Genomic DNA, 19,549 nt, shown 5'->3' on the forward strand with positions numbered 1-19,549 from the left:
TTTTTAATCCATGTTTTTTATTTTTTAGCAATTAAATAGGTTATGGAAGTTTTGATTAAAAATAAGAAATGTCTTTAAAATTAAATAAATTAAGTGAGTATATTGAATAAATTTTTACCCTAAGTTATGTGTATGTTGAATTGATATTTTTAAAACGTAACCATGAATTTTCACATCATTATTAAGTGCAGTTTTTTTTATTTTAATATGAAAATGTTTGGGTTTAGATTCACTTAGGATTTTTAAACAAAATAAATAGTTGCTGAAAGTTTATGTTATTAAGTTAAAATATTTATTTTGTTTAAAATTAATGGATTTTACACTTACATAATGTAAGTCTTAAATAATATAAGTAAAAACATATTTTCCCACACTTTATATTATAATTTTCACACTTAATCTTGTAATTTGATTAATTTAGAAGAAAATGTTATTTTCTAAAGGAAACATGGATTTTTATAAGTGTTTCTAAATAATTACAAGTTTTATTGTTTCTATAAAATTTAAAATAATAAAAGAAGATATTATTTTATGAGAAATTTAGAGAGGTTAAATGAATTATTTTAATCAACTTTGAGACTTAAATAAATAATGGTAAAAAGAATATGTTTCTGAATTTTTACTTGAAAAGTTTAGAATTGCGCATGAAGAATCGTTTTAAAATGTCACTTTTTAACAACACTCTCACGTATGCATGTCGCATGAAAATACACTTTTACGTTCAAATATATGCCTATTATTCAAACATATAATTTTTACTTTGTAACCGTGAAGGGATAATAGGTAGAACTGACATTATTCTTTTGTGATTTTATGTGAAAATGTGCATGTTTAGAATTAATGGACAATTTGCACCATGTGTGCATGGCCCATGATGTATATGTGTTGGGTACGATATTTTACATGTGATTCTAAAGAGAAATATTTGGTTATGATTATAGGCTCGTTGTGAAGATTTTCTCATTTTGCTTTGCTCGGACCTAAGGTAAGGAAGTTAGATAGAATTTCTATGTTTATGCTATGAAATGGTAAGAATGGTCTGTTATGCGAATAATGATATGAGTTCGTCACTTTGGTCCAGGGAAACCTATCTATCACTGACTATGATCAGAAGTTCGATAGGTTGGCTAAATTTGCTCCTGAAGCTGTACCAACGGAAGCCCTGGGAGTCCAAGGGTTTATGAGATGACTCAAGCCAATGATTGCTAGGGACGTTAAGATGACCAATGCCGAGGTGGTCAATTATGTTGAAGTACTGGATAAGGCAATCGAAGCATAATACTTGGAGGACCAGATATGGAAGGACAATGCTGCCAGAAGAGAGGCCCACCGAAATAAGGGCTTCCATGAGGCCAATAAGAGGAAAGCTAATGACGGGTAGAATAGTGGTACCGACAAGAGACCTAGACCCCTGGCCACAAATAACAACAGTTACAACACTCATAACACCATAACAACCGCAACAGTTGCAATAATGATTGAAACCGTGGAATCATCAAAGAAACAAAGTTGAGCACCCTAGCTGTCCTAAATGCTCGAGACGACATATGGGAGAATGTGAGGCCGGCACCAACAAATGTTACAATTGCGGTCAGGAAAGACATCTGAGAAAGATTGCCCACAATGGAAAGAGAGACAAAATAGCAATAACAACCTAGTGCCAGCATGGATTTTTGCTTTAACCAAAAGTGAAGCAGCCGATAGTACCACCGTAGTCACAGGCCAGGTCCTTATTTCTGGTATGATGTGTAGAGTCCTTATTGATTCTGGAGCGACTCACTCTTATATTTCTATGAATATGATTGATTAATTGGGTATGCCTTTTAAACTGTTTGAGCATAGTTTTAGTAGAATGTTACCATCGGGATACATGATGTTGTCAACTAATTGGTTACAGTCAGCACCTATAACAATACAGGGCAGGGAATGTCCGATAGATCTTATAGAATTATACATACTAGACAATGATGCCATACTTGGGATGGATTGGTTATCCAAACATGGAGTGACAATTGATTGTCGGGAAAAGACCGTGGAGTTCAGACCAGAAGAAGGAAAAGTCTTTTCTTTTAAAGGAGAGGTAGCGAGTTTTCATACACCCATAATATCGTCACTAGAAGCATGGAATATGATGCAGCATGGCTGTTTGACATTTCTGGCTAGTGTGGTTGATAAATCCAAGGAGACAGAGTTAAAACAATAAAATGTTCATATTGTCTGTGAGTTTCCGAAAAAGTTTCCCAAGGAATTACTAGGTTTACCCCCGGACAGAGAAATCAAATTTGTGATCAAACATGCACCAGAAACAGCACCAATATCTAAAGCACCCTATCGAATGGCACCTGCAGAGTTGAAGGAACTCAAGATCTAGATAGAGGAATTTTTGGATAAGGGGTTCATAAGACCTAGTCATTCGCCATTGGGGGCATCATCCTATTTGTGAAAAAGAAGGATGGGAGCGTGAGAATGTACAGATGAGTGGTAGTGGTGACTTCACTATGTCCAACGGTGGATTGCTGCGATATAAGGATAGGATTTGTGTGCCAAATAATGATGAGATTAAGGAAAGTATTATGAAAGAGGCGCATACAACACCCTATTTCTTACATCCAGGGTCGCAAAGATGTAACAAGACCTTAAGGCATTGTATTGGTGGCCTGGGATGAAGAAGGACATTACTGAGTTTGTTGCTAGATTTTTGACATGCCAGCAAGTCAAGGACAAATACCAAAGGCCAGCAGGGTTACTTCAACCACTTTACGTTCCGAAATGGAAGGGGAAGATATAACAATAGATTTTATGGTAGAACTACCCAGAACTACAAAGCAACATGATTCTGCTTAGGTAATAGTCGATAGGCTCACTAAGTCTGCCCATTTCCTACCAGTTAAGACCACCTACCCAGCGGACCAATATGCAGAATTGTATGTGAGTGAGATAGTGAGACTTCATGGGGTTCCAAAGTTGATAATTTCTAATCAAGGATCAATGTTGCAAGTGTAGATCTCCTTTGCAGTGGGATGAAGTTGAGGAGAAGCAAATATTAGGCCCTGAGGCAGTTAAGGAAGCTAGCGAGGCGATTGAGAAAATTCGCCAAAGGATGCTTACTGCTCAAAGTAGGCAAAAGAGTTATGAAGACCTTAAGAGAAGGTACATCGATTTTTCAGTGGGCGAGTTTGTGTTCTTGAGAGCCTCGCCAATGAAAGGTGTTATGCATTTTGGGAAGAAAGGTAAGTTGAGCCCGAGAAATATAGGTCAAGTTTAGATTTTGGACAGAGTAGGGCAAGTTGCGTACCATTTAGCACTGCCCCCAGCACTAGCTAAAACACATAATGTATTTCACATCTCGATGTTGCGTAAGAATGTGTCATATCCCTCTCATGTTCTAAGTTATGAGTCGTTACAACTGAAGCAGGACTTGAATTACGATGAACAGTCCGAGCGTGTTATAGAAAGGGAATCAAGGAACTGAGATCCAAAAAGATTCCATTAGTTAAGGTCCTATGGAAGAATAGTACGAAACGAGAAGCAACATGGGACTTGGAGGAAGATATGAGAGAAAGATACCCCGAGTTATTTGGTATGAAATAATTTCAGGACGATATTCCTTTTAAGGAGGGTATATTGTAGCGCACCAATTTTTTTTTAATTTTGTGCTTTGTTTGATTTTTAATTGTTAAGTTATATGAATTTTTTTTATTATTGTTTGAATTGTTTAGTAGGAATTGAGTAAATATAATTGTTAATTCTTTTATTTATCATTTTTATTTTGTGAATAAAATGAGTTTTGATTGAATGCACCAAGGTGCATCGTAAGTAGAGATGCACCTTAGAAATTGGGGGTGTCCATGTGCATGGTTGAATGGTGTGCATGCAATAGATTTTCTACACTTTAATTTTCATTTATTGGTTTTTTTATTTAATAAAAAGAATTAAAAATAAAATAAAAGAAGAGGAAAGGAGAAGTGGCATGTAGGAGAGTGGAAAATGAGCGATTTTCTTTCCTATTTGGTTTGGTCTTAGATTAATTTGATTGGATGAACATTAGATAAAATAGGGAAAGAGTTCTCATCTTTATACACATTTTATTTTCCTATACTTAAGAAAAAATATCAAATAAAAAACAAAATACACAAAAATAGGAAACTTACCCTTTTTCTTATTTGGACTAGTTTTGCCTTAGGGTGATAAAAGGGAAAGAAAGAAAAGAGAATAGCATTCTGTGCTCTTATTATTGACGCCTAGGAGGAGAGAGAGAGTGCGTGTGAGCTAGAGAGAGAAATAGAGAAAAGAAGAAAGAAAGAAAGAAGGAAGAGGAAGGGGAAGGGGAAGAAATTTCAAATCCTAGGTGAGTGTCTTTCATTCTTGGTGGTTTAATCCTCTCATCTTCTTAATCTCTAGTATTCATGTTAATATTCTTGTTTTTCTTTTTGTGGGTTTCAAATCCTTAGGGGTTGATTAAAGGTGGTGATTATTTTGGGTTGTTGATTTTACAATCAAGAGAGGTAATGGATCCACTTCAACTACAAGAAAAGATGCTTTTAATAACACTGAAAATGTGTTATCAAAACATACCATCACACTTTTTGATGTGTTAAGACCGACTATGTTATCGTAGGTTAGGGTACTTTACATAACACTTTATCATTGTTATATAGATGTGTTATTATACTGTCAACGATAACACAATATCTGTGTTATTTTAATAAATAGATAAGTGTTTAATTAAGTTATTTATAGTCGATTATATAACACATTTCAGTACTTATAAATTTGTGCTATACTGCACTTTAGTATAACACTTTTTTTGTGTTATACTACACTTTAGTATAACACTATTTTTGTGTTATGCTACACTTTAGTATAACACTTTTTTTGTGTTATGCTACACTTTAGTATAACACATTTTTTGTGTTATACTATACTTTACTATAACACATTATTTGTGTTATACTACACTTTAGTATAACACATGTGTTATATTAGCTCAGAGAAACATAATCTTTTTTTACGTACACAAAACTAGGAAAACAAATATGAAAGTTGAAGCCAAATAAGGTAACATAAATAGATTTTTATTAATTACTCAAATGTAATTACAATATTTAGTCTACTAGTCTAGGCTTAAGAAATCATATTACAACATAATTTATGCCCAATTCAGATTCCTTTATCACTAAATACAAAACAGGAAATGTATACAAAAATTAGTGAAATACATTCTTCCATTCTAAAGGCCTCAACTACAAATGTTGTCAAGAATTGCTCCAAAGAAATCATCTCAATATACCTGCTCATTGTAAAAAAAAAATCCTTTTATTATTAAGAACATAAGACTTAAGCTAGTTTCCACCTGTAAGCATATAATGTTTAAATTAGTTATATGAACTAGTTTATATAACTAACTAAAGTGCCATATAGCCAATTCACTTATCAGTGATTCATTGAGAATCATCACATACTTTAATTAACTTATGAAATATATGGAATGGATGCAACTTATTGTTTAGTCCCTTCATGTTGATTGCAACTTATAGTTTAGTCCCTTCACTTATCTTTTTCATTCTCTCTTTTCAATCTGAATATGATTCAAACCACTTGTAAAAAAATGTGACTGAAATTAATTGTATGTTTATATAAATAATTTTTACACAAACATAATTCATTATATGTATAATTTCATTGAATTTCCTGTAACACAAGTATAGGAGCCAAAAAAGGGAAACACCATAGTTTTAATGCCCAAAACGTAAGAAACACAAGTATCAGATTAAAAGTAAATAAGGAATTGAAGAATCAAAATAAATTCAAAGAGAAAAGCAGAGGCTACAAAACTAAATGGGTCAGTTTCTGAGTTGAAAAAAATTATGATACAGGGAGCTATGTCCCTTGACATGGGAAGACTATTCACATGATATGGCATTGGAATTTTCTCTTATGTGGTAACTTTTTTGACTACCACTTATTTGTTTATATTTCTAATGATAATATATTCATATTATTTATAATAATAAGATTACTAATGAATGAAAACATGAACAGGTCCCAATATATATAGCAGAGAAAAAAATGAATAAGATTACTAGAGAAATCAAAATTGTTGTCCAAGCTCTGGGAAAGACCTGTAACCAGTTGAAAAATCATTCTGTTAACAAGACATGATTCACTTCTGAAAGCACTAGTTGTTAATATTATTTAGTTATGTTAGTTTGTCTGCTGATGAGTTTGTTATATGGTAGTTAGTTTCATAACTACCCCCTCTGTACTACCATTCTCTATATAAATAAAGCTCTTGACTAACTCTCTTTAATGAGTTCAATTTAGGAACCATGAAAGCTGAGAAAAAAAATTGGTCCATGCACTATTTTACCAACCTCAGGAAACATCATTTCATTGTCATGACAAGAATCAAATTGAGGTTTTGCTGATCAAACTATTAAATTTGGTTATAGTTACAAGACATGAGTACCTGTGTGGTGCTGCGAGCAACCCCGTCCCATTTGTTGTAAGTGTTTCTGCTGTTTTCTTTCCATACTCCAAAATCCATACTACAGAAAAAAAAAAAAGAGAAAATGTCCAACTCGTGTTCTTGACTTTTCCAATTTCAAAACAAGAAAATACATATTTAAACAGAGTTAAAGTCAAAGGCATAACAAATACAGATTCTATAATATATGTTCATTCACATAAATACAATGATAAATCTTGCCATAAATCATTGCTAAAAAAGTTGTCCTTAAGACAATATCTACCAAATGATACTAAAAAAATTATTTTAGTCTAGCAAGTTTAGACCAGATAATCTTTTCACCAATTAAATAGTCTAGTCTTGAACCATAAGTATAAATTTGTTGATAAATGAATTGTAATTAGAACAAGGCATTTACCAAATAGCATAAATTGCATCAGGACATGATGAAAATTAATAATACACATAGACCAAAATAAATTGAGAATGATCAGCCTGCATAATGCACGACCACAGGCATATAAGCTCATAAATATATTGAAGAATAAATTCAACACTAACACTACTGATAACTAATTTAAGTTTTAGGTGACAACAATAACTGCTAATTAAAATGAAAGAAATGACAACACCAACCATTTTAACTTGTTGCATCCAAAATAGAACTAATACAAATGACAATAACAGATTTTTGAGAGACCATTTAACAAACGGTTGGTGTGCACCTCATTTTTTTGAATTAGATTATATTATATGTATAGGTTTATGCTCCACCAAAATCTGTGTTTTTCTATTTTGTCTTGATGGTATAACTATGAACTACTATTCGAATTACTATATATATACATATAACCAAGCTCTTTCAAGTTTCAATACTATTAAATAAAGTGTGGAAACAAAAGGAAATTCATTTGAAATATAAACTCAGTACCTGATCCTCCAGCTTATTGATATTGTGAACCCTTTTTGTCTTAGCTCCATCTGTTTTCTTAAGATCCTTGTTCTGCTTGAAGTTGGCCCAGGAAAGAAGACTATCCACAATGCCAGACTTTGCCACTGCAAGTTTGAAAGGTAAAACATAAACAAAGATACAGAAAGTAATGATAAGAGTGCATCTACATAAACAAGCAAAGAGCTTCCCGAACCTTTCTTTAAGAACTCTGGTGGGAGTTCACATTTAGACCCAAAACTGCTTGGACGAATGGTAAGAGTTTCTTTAGTTTGAGAATCAAAAGCAGGATTGTCAATAAGAGCATTGAAAAAAACCCATAAATAATTCTTCACATTGTGGGCTTTCAAGTTGGCATTCTTGTTCTTCTTATTTACAAGATTCATGACATGATTAGTGATCTGACTTGTGACGTGATCTACATGAGTTCCACCCTTGATTGTGGCAATCAAATTTACAAAGCTAACCTGGTTTGACAAGAGAAAACAATCAGAATAAAACACCCTTAAAAGTGCAGAACGGCATCAAAGTTGTAATGCCCCGAATTCTTCGATGTGGTTTAGTGGCGGTTTAGTTGGCCGGGAGGGCCGTAATTGTTTAATTACGCCATTAAATGAATATATGCATGTTTATGTGAATTATATTATAATATGATGCCATATGCATGCATGTGGGTCCACATTTGAAATATTATGCTGCTTTGATAATTTGGCCCATTGAGGGTAAATTTGTGTATCTAGGTGCATGATGTGATTTGTGAATGAGATTCCATCATTATGGAGATATATTCGAGCTATTCGGCATGAGACGGTCATTTTTAGTGGATTAGCGGTTTTGTCATAACGGGGTCAATTTTGGGATAATAGGAATGTTTATTTGTTGATAAATTGGGAATATTTGAGATCAGGGTGAAATTCTGGAGATTTGGACTATAATGTCCCTGGGGGTATTTTTGGAACCCCAAGCATTAGGTTTTATTTGAGGTTACTTAAGCTTGAACTAGCTGTCAGATAGAACGTACGATTAGAAAACCTCTCGTTCTCCTTCGTTAGTTCATTTTTGCCACCCGAAGCATATTTGAAGAAATCTTGAGTTCTAGGAGTCAGAATCAGGTGAGGATCGAGGCGTAGCGATCCTAGGAAAGATTGGAAGCTTCTTGACTGAAGGATTTGACAGAAAACAACCTAATCGAAGGTAATATAAGTTTAAAGTTTTGAGTTCTTAGAGTTTCTATGCTTTGAATTGGACTTAGTGAATTGTTGAGTTTTCGATTCGTTTGAACCTTGGGTTTTGAGGGTTTTGGTGCATTGGGAAGCTTGGGAATCTTGTTTTGATGATTGGGGAATGTTTAGGTATGTTTTTGGAGATTTTGGAGTGTTAAAAACACGTTTGGGAATGGCCCAGAGTTGGGGGCCGCGACCCTGTTGGGGTGTCGCGGCCTTGTCTTGAAGAAGCAGGTGGGGCTTTTTGTGCCTGCTGAGCACCGCGGCCCTTGATGGAGGGCACGACGGCCCTTGCTTCAGGGAACTCTGGGGGCCGCGGCCCAAGGTGCTAGGGTCGCAGCCCTTGCCCAGTTTTCGCCCCGTTTGCTCGTTTTGACCCCGGGAACCTAGTTTTAGGCCTTGAGAGTGTCCCTACTACTTTGATTAGTTTGGATTGATCTCTCGGAGGCTAGATATTGGTTTGAGAACCTTTGATTATCATGTTATTGATGGTATCCTATAATGCGTTATGATTAGGTAACCGCGAAAGGACTAAAAGCTAAATCGTTCTCAAGGGTCGTTCTTTTGTTCATTCTAGCTCGAATCAGAGGTAAGAAAACTGCACCCCAAATGTGACATGCATTGTTATTCATGAGGCATGTTGGTTTTATAAATGTGGACATGAATTGAATGTGGAATACTTATCAAATGTTGCTCACTTGTGCATGGTACTGACTCATTAGTCAGATTTGGCAAAGGTGTTAGTATCAGTTGTGAAGCTGTGACTTATTAGTCAGGTTCGGCAGTGGTACTGGGCACTGGTCACATAGTGCTGACTCATTAGTCAGGACGGCATTAATGTGTTCAATGCAAGCCAACAAATATTAGATCTAATTGACTTTCTGCATTGAATGACTCAAAGAGCATTAATGCCAGACCGACCTTAAGTTCGATGAATATTATAAGCGCTTGAAGGCTAGTGGCTTACCCAGCAGCCACTCTTCCATTTGAATTAGTGACCTGCTTGTCAGTCACTCAGTATGGTTTACCAGAACCTGTTGAAGGCTAGTGGGTTACCCAGCAGCCACTCTTCCATTTGAATTAGTGACTTGCTTGCCAGTCACTCAGTATGGTTTACCAGAACCTCAAGTGATATTCACTCATCTGTTTGAAAGGTATGAGCTCTCTGTGATTATAATGATAATCATTTGATGATGTTTACATATAGTGTTATGTTTTCTTGCTGGGCTTTGGCTCATGGGTGCTATGTGGTGCAGGTAAAGGAAAAGAAAAGCTCACCCAGCCTTGAGTGGAGAGCTTAGGTGGTGATGTGTACATATGCGGCCGCTTGACCACCACGGCCAAGGAGTTCTCAGAGGAACTAGGGGGTTTACCCTTATTTTTGTCGCTTAGGTCGGCGGGGTTTGAACTTTTGGAACAGTAATGACCTTTTTGAGTTGTAAATAACTTGTAAATGTTCTTGTGGGCCCATGAACAACTTTGTGTATCAATAAAACATATCCTTTCCTTTTTGTTGGTTTTCACCTTAACCTGTTAATAACACTTAGAACACGTTTTTAACCAAAGGATTCAGGCAATGAGTCAAATTTTTGGTTCACCGTTCACCGTAACTGTTCTGGGGTAACCAGGGCGTTACAAAAGTACTCTCATTTAACATAAAAATTCAAATACCTGTTAAAATTGCCCATCACTAAGGCTCACACAAACCTCCCACCTGTCATTCACTTTCTCTGTGATCCTGTAGAGAAATGGTCAAAAGAGTATGTTAGCAAAAAAGATAACAAATGAAGGGAAAAAAAAAACCTTAACTAGAATCAGTGTGAAAAAAAAACCTTGGAATAGTAGCATCTGATTTGCGGGCAGAGCGCAAATAAAGATCAGCATAATCTAAAAATGATTTCACAGGACCTCGTTTTCCATTAAGTTCCACTTTCACATTATTCCCAAGGCATCCAGCCATATCAAAAACTCTCTTTTTCATCAGCGCAACAATATCATCTTCTAAATGTGTCATGTTAAACTTAGCCAAATCTGGCTTAAAAGTCACCTTGGTCCAGTTGTCACTCTCCTTGCACTTTGTGATCATTGGATCAGTTTTCTTCCCCATGTTATTGGAGAAAACCTTCAAACAATCAAAAGAAAATCCAATCAAATCAATATGTATGCTGAACCCAATTTCAAATTAACCACAGTAGAGAGCTTGTCTTAAATCAAAATCAAGAAATGAAATTTATAAACAAATTAGTCCCAATTTATGGAAGAACTTCAAATCGTAAACACACAAACCCAATCAAATCACAATGTCTGCCAAACTATGCTAACCAAAATTTCAAATTAACTAAAAAAGAGAGCTTGTCGGAAACCCAAATCAAGATATGATCTTTAACTAAAAAAAAGAGCTTGTCTGAAACCCAAATCAAGAAATGATCTTTAACTTAAAAAGAGAGCTTGTCTGAAACCCTAATCAATAAAACACATGAATAAACAAATTATTTCCAAATTAGGGAAAACCTTCAAATATTCAACACGAAACACCCAGTCCACTAAACAAGTATACTAAGCTCAAAATTCAAATTAACTAAAAAGATAACTTGTCTGACATCCTAATCAAGAAATGAACTTCTATACCTTCTTGTACTTCTTCAGACGCTTTCCATTCACGGTCTCGATGATAAACTCAGTTGAGAAGATATTAGTGAGCTTAGCACCATACCCATTTCGTCCACCAGTAGTTTTCTTGACATTATCATCATAGCTCAGGCATAGATTTTGGTATGAATTCATCCTTATTGAAGGTAGGAGCATGTAATGCATGCACTACCCGACAGAATAGAAACCTGTAGAGAAGAAAATACACACTCAGTAACTGCTCTATAATTTTTTCAATGCACAACTCAACAATGCTGAGTTATATATGTCAATGTTATGGATTTACCTTTTACCAAAACAAAACAAAGACAGACATTATATTTTACCAGCAAGTAGGACACTGATGAACAAAAACATATTTCAGAGCAGCAATGTGTACTACTAGGAAGGATGAAGCAAAGTGTTAAAGAAAATACAAGTCATTCAAGAATTTAATCAAACATATTCTATGCACACATTATCACATCAAGAGAATCAGAAAAAACTTCATAGATTATTATGCAAACATGTGTTTATGAAAAAACACACATACATGTGTTCACTGGAATTTATCAACACTAAAGTAATAATTTAAGCAAGCACCAACTTATGTCAGCTAAAGAATTGATTATTAACACTTTCAAATAACATAAACACCCCCACCAGTGGAGAGAATATATCAGGAGTTAACTAATAACTGTAAGACAAAAATAGAAAATATAATTTGAACTCAAAAAGTATATATTGCAAACACATCACACAAAAAACCCCACTTATGGACTAGATTGATGGATGTAACAAACCTTGATAGCAATTAAATAGTAGCGGATTGCAACATCAATGTTGCCCTTCTCCTGCAGCAGAAACATAATAATTGTCTATTAGATGCTTGCAGGCTAAATACTTGACAGTGGAACCATAAAAGATACTAAAGATTACCTTCCAAGCATTTGCCATGTTTCCATAACACTCAGCAAAGCGAGGATCAATTTGAATAGCTTCTTCATTTTTTGTAATGCATGTATCAAAATCATGTAGCTAAAACAGAATAAAATAAAATTTAAGAATCAGGTGCAAGTAAATTCACTTACAAGCAAGAAACACTGAAGAGCATACATATATTGAGAAAATACATGAATGCTAATAAGCTTCATTGAGAACATAAAATGTAAAATATGGCAAGATAATTGTGTGACTTGGCAATAACAACATAATGGCTGGCCAAAAATAGCTATTATATATGCTTCAAGAACAGCCCATCAACACTTGCTCAAACCAAAAGCAGGGTGATTCAGAAACTGTACAGAAGAAGAAGAAGAAGAAGAAGAAAAATCATTATTTTTAAACTATTCATTAACCAGAAAACAGAAGGTCGTAATCTCTTTATAGAAGTTAAAAGGAAAGGAAAACACAGATCACTTACAGCAGTTGACCAAAAGGAAGGAATAGACTTTGCTATAACTAACATTAAAATTCCTGAAGTATTATTGCTTCATTAAAATTCCAATAACTAACATATATTTTACAGGATATGTCTAACAAAACAGGAAACACAACATCTCTATATATCATTAGTAAAAAATAATGCATATAAACACATAAAATCCAAGCATGGTGATTCTAAACTACCATAAACAAAACCAATAAATACCCTGAACTATTAAAAAAGAAAGTAATCACTATAGATTACTTGGACAAAAGAAAGATGAAACAATTAAAAAATTATCTATTATTAAAAACAGTCAACAATATTCATAAGAACTCATTAGCCTAAAAAATTATAGAGGTGTGTTGACTTACAAGACCAGGGTATTTGACCTTGAGAACCCGGATTGGGGGCAACTTCATCTCCTATTGGAGACTGTTAAAGACAAACCAATTATATTATGTCATAATATAGAAAAATATATTAAGATTCAGAATCAAAGAAAGAACCTTTAAACCATTTGGAAATTTGGGGAAAAGCACAAACTTTTAACACCAACAACTTGGCTAATTGATGTAAAAGATTCTGTGAAGGATGGGTGGAAAATTGGCAACCATACGAACAGAGGAAATGATCTACATAGAATTTTTATGAACTTAGAAGGTAATGTTCTAGATTCTTTGTATCCACAACACCTTACTTTAATACTGTGTCTAAGGTTTTTGCTGGCTCTCTGCTGCGGATAGTTCATCTTCCAAAGCTCACTGTATATAGAAAATTTACAGTTACAGAGCACAAGTATTCAAAATAAAGGTTGAAAATTTTAATGAAAGCCCAAGAGCCTAATTAGTCTCACTAGGAGTCCTAATCCCGATGCTAACTAATTAGACTCCTTAACTACATATAAAACTATCTTGAGTGGTCTTATGAAGTAATGCATTGACTATGCGCAGTCAGTAGACACAATTTAACCATGTAAGAGAATTTACTAAAAACTATCAGAAACAATATGAATAAAAGCAGTATAAACTCCAGCTAAAAAATTGATTTTTATCGGATTAAATTATGAAAATTCATTAACAAGATATGAGTTAAAATGCTGCATTAATAAATGGAAATTCTCATAAATATAAGTTCAGAGGCAATAAAATTAACTTCAATTACATAAGAGATCAATAACCCAGAAAAAAAAACCGTATTAAGCAATTATGGTGACTAAGTGCCACGGCGCTGAAAGAGCACTTGACAATGGTCCCTTCATCTCCTTCAGCAGTTGCTGCTACAACACTTGATTCCTCACTAATATCAATAACAGTGTCAATAAGACGCTGATTTATTTCCCTAATTTCGTCTTTAAGAGCATGAATTGCCTGCAACAAGATCACCATAGTCACTTCACAGGTATAAGTTTCTGAATGGATATGATAAAATGAACTCTCAGCACAGCATTTAAGGGCATGGCACTAGTGTAGCGCTTCATTTTCCTTGTCCCGTTAGTTCTGTCGTGGCTCATGAAATTTCTTACCTGTAAACGACAGTTTGTCATAGCAACTAAATCCTCATCAACTGCAGCTTTAGATCCATTACTGAGAGCTGATCCTGCAAACCTATCAACCATGCTGACAACAGAGCCAATGTCCCTGACAGAAGCACTCAATGCCTTAGGTGACATAGATTTTACCTAGAAACCAGAGATTATTATAAATCATTAACCAACAACAAATGAGGAACCACCAAAAATGAATACATTATCAAGTGAAAGGAAAAAGCAATGACTAACCGCTTTCATTAAACGATCGAGTAAGCTGGCAAAAGAAAAAACAGACTCAAGTAAGCTTACAGTATAAGAAAAGGTTCACTTAAGCTAAAAAGTTTCAATTTCTTTCCCTTTTCTACTTTTATACTATGGGTTTTCATTAATTTGTTTATTTTAATTAAATTTCATATATTTTTGAACAGATCCGTGTAAGTAAAAATGAGAACGTACCTGCTGTAATTTGCCAGCAATTTTCTGATACAATTCATGAAGTTCAGGTAAGTATAGTTCCTTCATTGTTTTGATCTGCCGACAAATGGAAAAAAAAACAGTTAACTTTAACTTTTTCAGGTGTCGATAACTTAAATTAACATGCATCAGTCAGCTACATAGTACATGCTTTTATGAAATATAATAACAACCATAATTTCTATCATTCATATAATGTCTTCATTGTTTTTTTATCCTCCCAATCAGATATTTATAGTTTATTACTACATGTATGTTTCACATTCTTGGTCATCCACAATTATCTTAATTACTTCCATAACAGCTACAGAATCCTAGCTAGATAGGTGGAATTAGTTTGATGAACAAGTCATATTACCTTATGGTAAACCTCTTCTTGCCAATCAACTCCACTCGCATGTCCAGTTGCAGCTGAATCGACACATGCTACAAAAGGATGTTCACATAATATCATATGAGAAATGCAAAATTGCTAATTATAGAAACCTTTAAAACAATGCAAAACTATACAAGGCAACAACATACTTGATGATGTCTCTAGAAGAGGTCTTTATGGTTGATATAACTGCTTTTGCTGATCAATTACATTTGGACCTGATGGTTGAAGCCTCATTTCACGTTGTAGTGGATTTGGCTGTTGTTGCAAACCCAACTGTTGTTGCATCTGCGACTGTGACTGAATCTGTGACACAATTTGCTGTTGTGGTTGTTGTGCCTGAGATGGAAGCAAATTAGATCCACTCTGTTGCAATTGTTGCTGCATTGGAACTTTGGATTGTTAGGAACTGTGCAGTTGAAGTTCATAGCTATATACCTGTATAATAAAGCATAGACCACATATAAATATATATGCCCATCTGATCTCCTCTATTTTTTATGACACAACCAGTCATAATACATTAAGCTTTAAACAAAAAACACCCACATTTGCAAGTGCTATAAGCAAAATAAAGAATATGTATACACTTTCATGCTAAGATCTGATGAAAATTACCTTTTACTCACAACCTTAATCTGCTTCCCATTGATTTCTATGGTTGAATCATCTACAACCTTAATGCTTCCTTTGAATAATCCATGAGTAGAGTCATATTTAAACATGTAGGCCTGGATAAAGAATAGAAAATATCATAACCATTTTCACATAATGGGATGACCTTAGAAGACAATTAGGAGTAACTGTTACTTAAGTTGAACTATTAGCAAAGGACATCAATTTAATAAACTACTCTGAAAATACTCATTTCATTCAGATACATATAATTTCATGTAATATAAAGGTCATTCAAGGTAGCATCATAAGCCTATTAATGACCATGGTTCATCACTACAGCCACTACTCACCTCAGACCATAATCCAAAAAATGTGAGAAATTTTAAAGTGCCAAGTTAAGAAGCTGCCATGCTCTCAACTTGACATAAAAATAAGCTCACAAAAAATCACAATAAAATCCAAACTGCAAGCATTACACACAACAAGCAGAAGCATGATTCAAGTTAGATCTGAAAGAATAGAATCATTTTTTGATCAATAGATAATTGAGATAATTATATGCAACTAAATACTTGGTAACATTTATAGAGGGTTTAAGGTGATAAAAATAATTTCAAAGCAATTAATTATCCGGATTTAAGACATCTCTCACATTTAATAGCAGTGAGAATAGAAATTATTTAGTCAAAACTATGAAGAGAAGATAGCATAAAAGTGAATTACAAGTCCAGGAGACTAGATGATTTCTTAAGAGAACACACAATGAGCACCTCCATTCCTATGAGGTGTTTATCAAAATTAATAGCTACTAAAATAAAATTAAATTTAAACGTTCTTCCACATACTTTATAACATAGTTTGCCTTGACCATATTAAAGTGGAGCAGAATCATTTTAGCCACTTTAGACAAAAAAAATCACCACATTCAACAACATACTATTAACACAATAAGAAATCAAGCAAGCATGGCACAAAAACTTGACTTAAGTCATATCATTATACATTATGAAGCAAACATCTAACCAGGTTGTAAGCAAAGACATGTCAACCAAATATTATGCTCGATGTAGTCTTACAAACATAAGAAAACATTTTTGCATCATCTGAGTAGTGCCATTTTAATTTATAAATTATAATGACTATTCATGAGCATAGCAACAACATTGGCAGCTAGCTTGACATCCTTAACATGTATTTAGCATTAATAAAAGGATCATTCACTGCCACGACGTCAATATCATCCCTGAATATTGCTACTCGTAAAACCAATCTTCCAATCCGACCAAAACCTATATGAGCCAAGCATTGAAAAAGCATTAACAGTATAGACATGAGTTCTTTAAACATCAAACATTGTATATAATATATTTATAAACTCCGAACAAATTTAACAACAAAAAAACAAAAGAACAAAAAAATGCGCTGCCGATAATCGAGAAAATAAACAAGTTTAAACCGTAAAATATAGAGGAATAAATTCAAAAGAATATGTAATCGAGATAGGTCTTTGAGGAAAATAAAAGAAAACTGCATACAAACTTATATACACACGTGAATATATATAAACACGTTAAGCTTGACTAGGCAAAATAATAGGAATAAAATTGTCGATCAAATGGCACAACAAAGATTATTGATTGCTAAAAATGATCCAAGGGTTTACGGGAGAGCTTAGCTAGAGATAGAGAGAAAGTGAAGAAGACCTTAGGAGGAGGATTGGAGGAAGCAAGAGGCGCAAAGATTTCAGGTCTAGATGCTTCAATCAGAGCAGCTTCGTTGGTAGATCTGAGCAGAGAAGAGAACCCCATTGTTGACTGTGTACAGAGATTTCTCTTACGCTTTCTCTTTTCTCTTCTTCTTTCTCAACAACCCTAAATAACCAAATACCTTCTGGCTTTATGCGCCTCTTGGAAACTGGCACAATCTGCCGCTACCAGTCCTCAAACCAGTCCTCATCCCCCATCATCAAGTCCCTTAACCTCAAAACCCCTTCCGGGGACCCCAAAAGAGTCCAGCTTGGCTTGCTCTGTGGGTAACCGGAACCGACAAACGGAGCAGGAGTTATGGTGAGTGAGCCAGGGCATAATGCAGTCGGGATGGTAGAGATGCTTAAGGAAGATTTCAAGCAGGGAGAGGCGCAGATGGGTACGAAGAAGAAAACGGGAGAGTTATAGGCGGGCTAGGAAAAGAGGGGAAAAAAATATAACAAGTTATAGGCGGGCACCAAAATAAATTAACGCCATTTTTTTATTTTACAACATATATGTATATAATAATACTTTTTCAGTAGTATTATATTCTTGTGTTATGCTAAGGGGTATTTGGTGTAGTGTTCTATTCTTTTTGTGTGTTTGATTTGGTGATATTGATGTAATGACACCTAGGGTTTTCCCTATGATTTGATGCTATGTTTTGTTTGGTTTAAAAGTTCTATGTAAAAGTATGCAAGGGCTTTGGTTGTTGATCTACTAATATATGATGATGTTTTAAGACATGAAAAGATTTGGTTGTTTTTGGCTAGGAGAGTTTCGGCCTAGGGGTGATGCTCAAGCATGCTTAGTTTCATCTTATGTTTTAATGCCAAATGTAATATTAGAAACATGACAGGTTGTTTGTATGATTTTGAATGGGTTCCTTTAAAATGTTAAAAGATGCATACTATGGCTTAAGTGTTGTCTTGATCTATTTTTATGCTAATTTATTCTCCCCAATATTTTTGTAAACATGCAAAAAGAAACATGAAATGTTGATGATGAGGTTTCAGCCTATAGGGTTTGATGCATGTTGTGTTGTTTTTATTTTGTGTCACTTGTGCATATTAAGAACATGCTAGGTTAATTGGTTAAATGAAGGGTTGTCTTGAATCTTTTATAAATTGGTATATTAGTGATATATTAAGATTAGAGTTTCAGTTTTTTTGAGAAGCATGAATTAAAGATGAATTTGATGAAGAGTTATGCTTTTTGATTTTGTGTATAATTGGTGAGTAAATTTGGTGAAACAATGATCTGCATGCATAAGTGATGTCTCAAATGATATTTTGATTTTATGTAAATAAAATGGTATTTTATTTCACATTTAAAATGGTGTTTTGACTCAATTAATACCTATAGCTTTTTTGTATATGTAAGAAGAAAACATAGTTTTTAATCCAAGTTTATGATTTTTGAGCGATTAAATAGTTGCGGAAAGTTTTGATTAAAAATAAGAAATGTCTTTAAAATGAAATAAATAATGTGAGTATATTGAATAAATTTTTACTCTAAGTTATGTATATGTTAAATTGATATTTTTAAAATGTAACCATGAATATTCACATCATTATTAAGTGTAGTTTTTTTTTTTTAATGAGAAAATGTTTGGGTTTAAATTCACTTATGATTTTTAAACAAAATAAATAGTTGCTGAAAGTTTATGTTATTAAGTTAAAATAATTATTTTGTTTAAAAGTAATGGGTTTTACACTTACATAATTTAAGTCATAAATAATACAAGTAAAAATATATTTCCCACACTTTAAATTATAATTTTTCACACTTAATTTTGTAATTTTATTAATTTAGAAGAAAATGTTATGTTCTAAAGGAAACATGAACTTTTATAAGTATTTCTAAATAATTACAAGTTTTATTGTTTCTAAGCAATTTAAAATAATAAAAGAAGATATTATTTTATGAGAAATTTAGAGAGGTTAAATGAATTATTTTAATCAACTTTGAGACTTAAATAAATAATGGTAAAAAGAATATGTTGCTGAATTTTTACTTGAAAATGTTAGAAATGAGCTTGATGAAATTATCGTTTTAAAACGTCACTTTTTAACAATGCTCCCACGTATGCATGCCGCATGAAAAT

General features: G+C 33.7%; 3 protein-coding genes across 4 annotated transcripts; all 3 read right to left on the reverse strand.

The window, feature by feature from the left end:
* Positions 1–5,059: 5,059 nt before the first annotated feature.
* LOC133821540 (DNA topoisomerase 2-like) lies at positions 5,060–12,317 on the reverse strand. Its single transcript, XM_062253772.1, has 7 exons — positions 12,209–12,317; positions 12,073–12,123; positions 10,474–10,763; positions 10,356–10,379; positions 7,615–7,885; positions 7,401–7,525; positions 5,060–5,290 (listed from the first exon to the last, which is right to left on the reverse strand). The coding sequence occupies exons 1-5, from the start codon at positions 12,224–12,226 to the stop codon at positions 7,873–7,875; spliced, it is 396 nt and encodes a 131-aa protein (XP_062109756.1). The 5' UTR covers positions 12,227–12,317; the 3' UTR covers positions 5,060–5,290; positions 7,401–7,525; positions 7,615–7,872.
* A 1,635-nt stretch (positions 12,318–13,952) lies between these two features.
* On the reverse strand, positions 13,953–14,768 carry LOC133821541 (mediator of RNA polymerase II transcription subunit 15a-like). 2 transcript variants are annotated; one of them, XM_062253774.1, is made up of 3 exons: positions 14,683–14,768; positions 14,476–14,500; positions 13,953–14,376 (listed from the first exon to the last, which is right to left on the reverse strand). In XM_062253774.1, the coding sequence occupies exons 1-3, from the start codon at positions 14,718–14,720 to the stop codon at positions 14,086–14,088; spliced, it is 354 nt and encodes a 117-aa protein (XP_062109758.1). In that variant the 5' UTR covers positions 14,721–14,768; the 3' UTR covers positions 13,953–14,085. The 2 variants fall into 2 exon arrangements, with proteins under 2 accessions (XP_062109758.1, XP_062109757.1); XM_062253773.1 differs by lacking the exon at positions 14,476–14,500 and having other exon boundaries at positions 14,683–14,762.
* Positions 14,769–15,236: 468 nt separating this feature from the next.
* LOC133821542 (uncharacterized) lies at positions 15,237–15,860 on the reverse strand. Its single transcript, XM_062253775.1, has 2 exons — positions 15,695–15,860; positions 15,237–15,514 (listed from the first exon to the last, which is right to left on the reverse strand). Exons 1-2 carry the CDS (start codon positions 15,799–15,801, stop codon positions 15,310–15,312), a joined length of 312 nt encoding a protein of 103 aa, XP_062109759.1. The 5' UTR covers positions 15,802–15,860; the 3' UTR covers positions 15,237–15,309.
* Positions 15,861–19,549: the final 3,689 nt, after the last annotated feature.

Source organism: Humulus lupulus, chromosome 3 (assembly GCF_963169125.1).
Source record: "Humulus lupulus chromosome 3, drHumLupu1.1, whole genome shotgun sequence".
Lineage (NCBI taxonomy): Eukaryota > Viridiplantae > Streptophyta > Magnoliopsida > Rosales > Cannabaceae > Humulus > Humulus lupulus.